Source organism: Vespula pensylvanica, chromosome 18 (genome assembly GCF_014466175.1).
Source record: "Vespula pensylvanica isolate Volc-1 chromosome 18, ASM1446617v1, whole genome shotgun sequence".
In the NCBI taxonomy this organism is placed as follows: domain Eukaryota; kingdom Metazoa; phylum Arthropoda; class Insecta; order Hymenoptera; family Vespidae; genus Vespula; species Vespula pensylvanica.
The window spans coordinates 1,156,297-1,166,296 of NC_057702.1; the positions used below are offsets into that span (position 1 = coordinate 1,156,297).

General features: G+C 30.8%; 2 protein-coding genes across 13 annotated transcripts in view; one reads left to right on the forward strand and one right to left on the reverse strand.

The window, feature by feature from the left end:
* Positions 1-10,000, forward strand: part of LOC122635514 (serine/threonine-protein phosphatase PP1-beta catalytic subunit) — a 24,184-nt gene that overhangs the window by 4,439 nt on the left and 9,745 nt on the right. For 8 of the 11 annotated variants that reach the window (XM_043825816.1, XM_043825820.1, XM_043825823.1 and 5 more), the window contains exons 3-6: positions 351-838; positions 928-1,026; positions 1,125-1,364; positions 1,467-1,629. In XM_043825816.1, coding sequence (XP_043681751.1) covers positions 351-838; positions 928-1,026; positions 1,125-1,364; positions 1,467-1,574 — 935 coding nt within the window. In that variant the 3' untranslated portion in view covers positions 1,575-1,629. Of the gene's footprint in view, positions 1-350; positions 839-927; positions 1,027-1,124; positions 1,365-1,466; positions 2,201-10,000 lie in introns of those variants that run through there. The other 3 variants (XM_043825815.1, XM_043825826.1, XM_043825822.1) reach the window with 2 other exon arrangements.
* Positions 4,776-10,000, reverse strand: part of LOC122635517 — a 12,245-nt gene continuing 7,020 nt past the window's right edge. The window contains exons 5-8 of one of the 2 annotated variants that reach the window (XM_043825832.1): positions 6,940-7,083; positions 6,593-6,844; positions 6,073-6,189; positions 4,776-5,105 (exon numbers count right to left, since the gene is read on the reverse strand). In XM_043825832.1, coding sequence (XP_043681767.1) covers positions 6,116-6,189; positions 6,593-6,844; positions 6,940-7,083 — 470 coding nt within the window. In that variant the 3' untranslated portion in view covers positions 4,776-5,105; positions 6,073-6,115. The remainder of the gene's footprint in view (positions 5,106-6,072; positions 6,190-6,592; positions 6,845-6,939; positions 7,084-10,000) is intronic. The other variant, XM_043825833.1, reaches the window with a different exon arrangement.

Below are 10,000 nucleotides of genomic sequence, written 5' to 3' on the forward strand. Positions count from 1 at the left end.
TATCAAATAAATGTGTATAATGGAAAAAGTCTGAGTTTTCTTCAGAAGTTCGCATTCGCAGTGATCTCTGTTAATCAATCTGGCTTTCCTTCTTGAAGTATCCGTAAAAACATTTTACAAGGTTAGATTATCAACCCCAACACTCAAGCCCTATTAGTTGCCTTTTATGACAAGCAGGGTATACAATACGTGGGTGTATTCTGTCCCCGAGCCACAGAGGAAGAAAGAAACAAATACGCATTAAATATAGAGTATGCTCGATGCTGCTATTGATCGTAGGCTCGTTGAAATAGAGAATAATTAACTAATATGATCATTAGAATAATTTATTGAAATTTATGTGAGCACAGTAAGAGGATGCAGACCGGGGAAGACAGTGACGATGTCGGAGGGAGAAGTACGTGGACTTTGCTTGAAGTCCCGTGAGATTTTCCTTCAACAACCGATACTACTGGAATTGGAAGCACCTCTTAAAATTTGCGGTGATATTCATGGTCAATACACGGATTTGTTGCGACTCTTCGAGTACGGTGGCTTCCCACCCGAGGCCAACTACCTGTTCCTCGGTGATTACGTTGATCGTGGAAAGCAGTCGCTCGAGACCATATGTCTCTTGCTAGCCTATAAAATCAAATATCCAGAGAATTTCTTCCTGCTGCGCGGGAATCATGAATGTGCTAGCATAAACAGGATATATGGATTTTATGATGAATGCAAAAGGAGATATAACATAAAGCTTTGGAAGACTTTTACCGATTGCTTCAATTGTCTACCAATAGCTGCGATTATCGACGAGAAGATTTTTTGTTGTCATGGTGGCCTCAGCCCGGATCTTCAGGTGATCTTATTTTTAAATTTTTTATTTGAGACGTATGTAGCTTATAATTCTATAATACCGGATTGTATCTTTATATTTGAATTTTGCAGAGTATGGAGCAAATCAAAAGGATCATGAGACCCACCGACGTTCCTGATACCGGTCTTCTTTGCGATCTACTTTGGTCTGATCCTGACAAAGATGTTCAGGTACAATAAATCTAATCGAATCGAATTTCTAACTCTTTTTTTTTTTTTATTTTGAGAGTGAAACGAACTTTTTGTATCTTTGAATTACACTATTTCAGGGTTGGGGTGAAAACGACAGAGGTGTGTCGTTCACCTTCGGTCCAGACGTCGTGTCCAAGTTTTTAAATCGACACGACATGGATTTAATATGCAGAGCTCATCAAGTCGTCGAAGATGGTTACGAGTTCTTTGCTAAGAGACAATTAGTCACCCTCTTTTCTGCTCCCAATTATTGTGGAGAGTTCGACAATGCTGGTGGCATGATGAGCGTCGACGAAACCTTGATGTGCAGTTTCCAGGTAACGATCATTTATTAAAAAAAGAAGAAGGAGAACAATCATCACATTTTTATGTTCGAGAGTACTTAAATAGTAAATTCGTAATTTTCTTTTCATATGTAGATCTTGAAACCTTCAGAGAAGAAAGCAAAGTATCAATACGGTGGTATGAATACCGGTCAAGCAGGCAGACCATCTACACCACAAAGAAATCCTGCGAAAAAGAAATGACAGCCTTCTGATCCGAACGAACAATTAGTATTCTCTTTATTGACAGTGCTGAAAGGTAAGGTTTGTCTATTTACGAAAAAAGGTCGTACAGATCCGACGGGACGATAATTTTTATCGCAGAAACTTGTAAGGACTTATTTTCACGTTTTTCAGCATGAAGACGTCGAGCTCGATCTAATCTATCCTAATCCGTTAATATAAAAGATAAAGTGTGCGTAAGATTACTCTTACTTTTTATGTTGATTGCATCTTAACGAGATAAGCGGTGTAACTATTCACAAACGATACGATAATTTCTTTTTTCTCCTTTTTTTTTTTTTTTTTTTTCATCGAACTAGGCGAGACTCGACGCCTACGTTCTTTGAAGATAACTTGCATTTTTCCATATTGAAGATAGTCCAAGATACAATGACGCAGAGAAATATTAGAGACAGATCAACTTTATTGCAATAACTTTGTTGTTTGTTTTCAATTAATTTATTGGAGAACTTCTCCTACGTTATTTTCCAATTATATTACATTATAAAATGATATATTAAGTATTTTTTTAAATATATATACATATATTTATTTTTTATTTTCTTTATATATATATATAAATATATATATATATATATATTTAAAGTTATTGCAAATAAATTGTGTTAACAACCTCTGTGTAATTTTGCAATCGCTGTAGTAATTTTTGTCGAGTATTAATGGTCCGGAACATTCGTTTAAGTATTTATTGCTTCCATGCTTGTATAAGTTCGAGAGGCATCGAGATTGATTAATGTCCGCGTTATTTAGAGATTTTTTGATTAATTAATTGCTACCACTAATATTATTTATTGTTATCATTGTTCGTCGTCCAACGTTATCATCATCGTCGTCATTGTCATCGTCATCATTGTCATCATCATCATCATCATCATCATCATCATCATCATCATCATCATCGTCATCGTCATCAACATTATTATTACCATCATTTCGATCACAATCATCCCATTATCATTATAATTGTTATTCTCATTATAAGCATTGCAGTTGATTACATAACATAGAATGCTGCAAATGTACATAGTTAGAGTTTTTAGTAGCAATCATGTTCTTATATTTTTTATTTCTCTTTATTTTTCGTCCAATTTTTCTCTCGTTTCTTTTTAAATATCATATTTGAGTAATGATTGATTTTAATTTTTACAGTCTCTACGATAATATTGATTATATACATATTGAGAGGCATGTTCAAAAATATATATACATATACATATTATATATATATACATTATTTATATTTTTTAATCAAATGAATTGGAAGTATATAAAGAAAAAGAGATGAGAGAAATAGAAGCATTTCTGATGAAAAAGAAAAGAAACCATGCTAATAATCATGATTGATTTTCATTGCAAAAATATGTATGTGAAAAAATGGGGGTTTAAAATGGAGGATAAAGTTTGAATACGGAGAGTTAACAAGCTTTTTCCAAATAAAATAATACAAATTAAATGGATAAATAAATAAATATAAGAAATATAGATGAGGGCCTCGATATTAATTCTCATATATAATTGGCAATTTTTATATAAAAAATAATAGAACATTCGTCTTTTAATTTTGTTTTCGGTTAAACAAAAAGAAGTTAAAAATCTTTGAACGGGTATACTTATTTTTTCCAGAGAAAAAAAAAAATAACAAAAAGATTATATAATGATGTCAGATGCAACAATATTGTTGCGTAACATCCAATTCCTTCGCATTTCTAAGTTGCCATGTTATATAAATAAAACGATCGATAACGAAGCTATGCTCGTTACTATGTGACGTAACTACTTTCTTCACGTGATTCCTTCCATTATTCTTATTATTCTTATTATTATTGCTATTATTATTATTATTATTATTATTATTATTATTTAATTAATTAATAAATATAATTAATTAATTAATTATTATAAATCAATATAATGAATTATTATATTATTAGAATGCCACACTATTCTACCGCTACTATTATTTGTATTATTAATATTATTATTAAACATTATTATTAAATTATAGAGAAACAAATAGCATTTTTTAAGTTGCATTTCTAATCTTGGTATAACATGTATACCGCCGCCTATATTATTTTTCTTTTTTTATTATAGCGCTTATTACGAAGTAAATATAAATATATTGACATTTTGAGTTAGTTACTTGATCTATGAAGCGTGGTCAGCCGAGAGTGAAAAGAAGAAGAAGGAAGCGAATAAAATGGGAATACTTGAAAAGAAGCATAGTACACATAGTGCACGCACGCGCATGCACTTTCATAGTTATTGGCTCATATATAAAACTTGTCAGAGATTTTCTTCTATCGCTTATATGTTCCTTTTTTCTTCCTCTGATATTCATCGGTCACTCGTGGAGATCAAGTAACCATGAGTATGACAACGTAATGACACGACGACTATGACGACAATGTTTTAAAAAGCTTTTTCCAAAATAGTACCATTTGTTGTGGTCGTTGTTGTTGTTGTTGGATGGTTGAAAAAAGTTTGATGAACGAAACAAGACCCCGTGGTCTACCCCCTTCTTTCTCTTTTTTGACGAATGATTAATATTGGAGTGGTTGTGATTCCCCTTGATATGCATTTTTTGTCCCAGATTCATATATCATTATCTATATATATATATATATGTGTGTGTGTATGTCTGTATACATATATATATATAAATAAATATATGAAAATATATATATATATATTATATTTGTAAATGGGCAAGCCAATCGCGATTCGTCGATGGAATCACTTTGTGTAGGAAGATGATAAGAAAGATCGGATAGAGGATATTTGTAAAAAACGCGATTAACGAAGAAATAAATAAATAAATAAATAAACAAATTATAAAAGGAGAGAGAAAGATAACCATCGATCGAATCTCGATAGAGATATAGCCCTATGAGTAATATAAAACATCCTAAAGATGTACAACTTTCAAATAATAAACGTGCATATTGTTGTACATATCTTCTTTCTGCAAACGATTCATTCACCTAATTTTACAAAGGGACTTTCGTTCAGACAAAATACATGTTGAATTCTTTTTGTTCGAATTTTTCCAATAAGCTTCTGGCAGTGTTTATTATTATTTTATTCTCGGACAGCACGAACGTGGAATACAATATATGTATTTAAATCGCGTTTCGAGAGAATATTAATAATTAAATAAAATTCCCATGATCTCAAGTTTTAATCTTATTTTTGTTTGTTTTGTTTTCTTTTCACTGGCTAGGTATACAGAATCTTGTGTTATTTTATTATTTTTGTTTTTTTTTTTTCTAGGATACCAGAGACGTAAGCGTACTTCCTTTTTCCTTGTTGATATCGTTGTTGTTATTTTCGTTTTGTTTTTTTTTTGTTTTTTCCTTCAATTTTCATACTCTTTTCACTTCCACTTTGCATACGTCACTTCCTTCTTCGATCGTCGAGAGATTCGATTCACGCGTTCCATGCGGGGGCGACATATATGTTGTACGTAGAGAGTTTATCAGTAGACGTGAGCTAAAAGAAAAGAGTATGCGTATATAATAGATATTATTAGAAAGGGAAATGATTGAAAGTAAAAGAAAATATACATATATAAAAAAAAAAAAAAAACAATAAATATGCAGAAACAAAAGACACAAAAGGGTGAGAGAACGTTGAGATCGCGATACGTAGAAATTCGCGATGATTGGTGAAGGTTGTGTGTTGGCCCTTCGCCCTTTTCTTATTTTTCTTTTATATTGCATTTCTTTTCTTTAGAAATCACACTTGTATTTAGTTTTTAGAGATAGAATGTCGAGAAAGGAATATTATCCTAATTCTTGTTTTAATCCTTAAAAATGTTCACGTATTTATATTGTACTGAAACGTCACTCTTATGACAAAATGAACATAATTATTTTTAAAGATAACTTTTAAGGATTAAAAGGAAGAACTCGGATTATATTAATTTCCTGTAGATAATTTAAAACTATGTTTAGTCCGAATGAAATGAAAGAAAATTAGTTGGATATAATCGAACGAAAATTTGTGTGTGAAAAAATATACGAGGAAAATGAAACGAAAACGTGACTTTTTAATGTTTTTGTTAGAATTGATAATGATGGAAAAAAAACAATCGAACACTTTCATATTCTTGATATTATGCCACGAAGGTAAATATAATGATCGAATGAATATACTCTGTTAACATATTAATCGATATATCTCGATTATTGATCGGTATGAGTGATCGTGTAATTTGATGATTATCATATGCAGTTTAGTTATATCTATTCGATGTTAGCAAGTTTAGATTTGTATAACTATTATTTTATCGTCATCATCGTCATTGTAATTAATGATTTCCTGTTGCTTTTTTATTATTATTTTTTTTTTTTGAAAGTAATAATTTCAGTTTAATTAAAACACGCACGGACAAAACTTGGGAGTAAAATGGTAATAGATTAAAACACTTTGTGGTCATTTTCGTTTGATCGCTCACATTTGTTTCGTTTTGTTTTTCTTTTCTTTTTTCTTATTTGTTCTTAATGTTTATTGTACCACGGGCTGGTAAAGTGATATACTGGAACTGGCTGCGAATAATAGTAGTATAATGCTCCTGAAACGACAGATATATTGTTTGGTTGTAGAATATAAATCCTTCTAATGTGATTACACGTCAATCTAATTTCTTTCAATACCTTGCCGCACGAAGCGGAGGTATATATACTTACGAAAAAGAAAAAACAAATTACGATAAAAATCATTATTTCTTCTTAGGATGATTATGTTCGATGTGTATCAAAAATGATGTCAACATCGATGATGCGATTCGCCGAATACAAAATTCAACACTTATAATTATTACCAAAAATGAATAAAGAAAAGAGTCTTCTTTTAAAACGCAGGTGTATTAGAGAAAGAAGATAGAAAAAGATAGAAAAAGAATGAATGAAAGAAAGAAAGAAAAAATGAAAAAATGTGTAAAATTGACGATGAAGATATATAAAGTATAAACGTACCGAGTGGTCTGATAGGATGTCGGCTCCATAAGAAGCTACGTTTAATTGGACTAAGGTAGCTGTCCCTCAGGTAAAACGGAGTACTGTACTGAGCATAGCTTGGAATATAAGGAGCAAAGCTAGGATACCACCAAGGATCTCTCGTGAAGGCACTGATCGGAGCTGTTGGAGATGGTTCGAGCAAATCGAAAAGAGGTTTCCTGCGAAGCAATGATGAGTAGCTCGGGAAGATATCGTCGGTTAGCAAGTTACCTGAAAACAAAAAAAAAACAAAAATACATAGATGTAGTAAATAGCCTGTGCATTGACTTAATCTGATCGTCATGAGAAATTATGTTATAAATTACCATGAATGTCGAAGAGTCTCTTCGTGCTGAGAGGTGGACTTATGTGTCGAGCAAGCAACGGCGACCTGCTCGGATAAAGTCTGTCGATGTCAGCCAAACGATTCAGATGATCGGTCCAAGCCTTGTCGGCGTCAAATGGTTTCGCTGTATATTGAGATTTTTATATTTGTGTATGTGAATATCAAATGCAACGGTTATTTCGTGTTAACAGCTGAACAATCTTGATTCATATTCTTCAGGGACAAGTTTATCCAGGTGTTAAAACACGATCGATCGATTTGTCTGACGACGAACAATTCGAAATTTTTCTATAAAATTATTTAAGTTGTGAATTATGTTCTTTTTTTTTTTTTTTCTTTCTTTTAACCTTCGAATTGCTTGTCTTTATTTGATCTATTAAGTAGGTCTATTGCGATGAAAAGGAGTACACGTCTGATGTATGTACATTGTTGAATTGTTTTGAACTCCTTTCGATTATACGCAAAAATATCTAATTCGTCAATCTTTCATTTTCCGAATTAGATATTTTTCCTGATATATTAATAGACCTACATTGAAAACTATATAATTCGAATTAACATTCCTAGTAAGAAAACACCAATTCTCACATAGCAACACTAAAAACTACTGACGCCAAAATTGTAGAAAAGAATTTTTATGCTTCTTTCGTTTGAACGATGAAGAAAAGTCATTAGCGTCAAGACTTTGTTTTATTAAATATTAACATTTATATTCGATGCTCTATTTTCTCTTACGCATTATCATATTAGATCTATCGAAAAGTTGTGTCCCATTTTCAGAGAGAGAAAGTGTCTATCTATTACTTTCAAGCTTTATTATTATTTCTTTATCTTTCATTACATTTTTTCATTCAAAATTATTTTTAAATAAGTAAAAAACGGGGACAGAATTTTCCAATAAATTTAATACGTTTAACGCTATCGAATAAGCGTTTCGGCGCTACCTTTTCACTCCAACGATATATTTCATATATCTTTTTTTATTATTTCTTTTTTCTTTTTATACATATACCGATCTTTTGAAAATACATTTTTTTTATATTTTTTTATTATTTATTTATTCAATTCCAAAATCGTTTCTCTCACGATCGGTAAAAAGTTACGAACGATGAAGCATCGTAGGCTTTTGCGTGCAATTTAAACATGCCGATGCGCTTAATCAAGTTAGTTTTACAAAGCCGTGATTCTAACAATTTGCAAAAAGGTGTTCTACGATAGCTAAAAGAAAAATCATGCAGCAACAAATTCTTTGGCATCTCGCGACCCAACTTGAAATTTATTTATCAGAAATTTATCAATAAGTAATGTCAATATTTTCTAGTTGTATATTCTGATTTTTATTTTATTTCCAATTCGAATAGAAATATTCGAATTTAGTAATCCAATAGAAGTCTTTTTATTAATAGATGATAAATATTAGAAATTCTCAGTAGAAAGAAAATACTGAGAAATAATAAAAAAATTTGCAACGTTATTTCTACAAGTCTCATCGAATTAATATCGAAATTTCTAATGAAAAAGAAATCTTAGAAAATTTCGATATGTATTATTTATTATTTAATCGAATAATATATAAGAGTGTGGGATTAATAGTGTGTCGTATAAACGTGCTTAGTTATATTTTGACGTAGCGTTAGAAAAAATCTTATAAGCCGTGCCTATAATCTAGCTTTTTATAATTCTGATCAATGATTTGATCAGAGTAAAAAGTGTGAGCGTTTCTCGCTAAAAATACGTCACGTAAGGTGAAAAAAGCATACTAACCTGGTGGAAAAAAGCTGCTTCAAAAAAACGTCGTCCTCTGATTGAGAGGTGACGAGAAAAAAGCGGCGATGGTCACGTATCCAAAAAAAAAGTAACGTTTTTCAAAAATCATTCGCTACGTTGCGTTCGTGAAAAAAAAGATTATCGAATTTAAATCTCAAATTTTGGTTGAGTGAGTTGCGTCGAACGGAATGTTTACATATTTTTTTTCTATTTAAAAAAAAATAATCGCATCATTCTTTTTTATTCTATGTGTATGTGTCCAAATATGTGTCTAAGCGTTATTATAATAAAATCAGGAATAAGTAATCTGTATCTATTTCGTTAAGCTTTTTTTTTTATTTTATAGCACGTTACTATAAAATAATCGAGTGTAGTTAGACATGAGCAATCTTTTTTAAGTTTTCATAGAATCTAAATCTCAGTTTTGTAGTAATTTATAAATGATAATTATAATATCATTGCCCATGACTGCTTAGAATGTTTGAAAATGAATTGTAATTCGTGTAGTTGTTAATGTGAGGTGTTTAAGTGTATGAAAATGTTTTTTTTTATCGATCTTATCGATTATGATCGTCGCTGATAGCGGCAGTTAATTATTTTGCAACAATTTTTTTTATGAGGAGATAGAACAAAAATAAAAAATAGGAGATTATACTAGGTATTTTTGGATTATATATAAATGGGTCATCGAGAGAATAGGTAAAACGGAAAGAAAGTACATGCCGTTTCCTGAAAAAGACAGAAATTTCTGCTTCCAGTTGATCAATGAATTAATTAAGTTCGTTAATTTGCCGTTTGTTAGTAAACATAACTGTTTTATACGCGTGCATGTATTATTATTATCGTTACCGATTAGAGCAAAGTATTAAATGAGAATATGCAATTGACTTCTCCGTTTTTCTTTTTTTCTAAGCGCGTTTTGAATTCTCTCTCGTACAATTCAATTAAAAAATTAATAACAATACGATACAGATATAATAATAACATAAAAGAAAAAATTATTAACCCTCTATAATAGGACTATTTCTTTTCAAAATTCATTATTGATTTATATAAAAAAAATTAATATAAATTATATACAGTACATATACGAAACGGTAAGGCAGAAAACTGATTTTATCGGTAAAGTATGTACACAATTACCGACTGCTTTCTACAGTTTTTTGTTACCACGATTCTCGATAAGGTAGAAAATTGATTTTATCGACAAAGTATATACACGCTTACCGACGTCAACTAGTCTCTCTGTATTACCTTATTAGTATAATTTATAT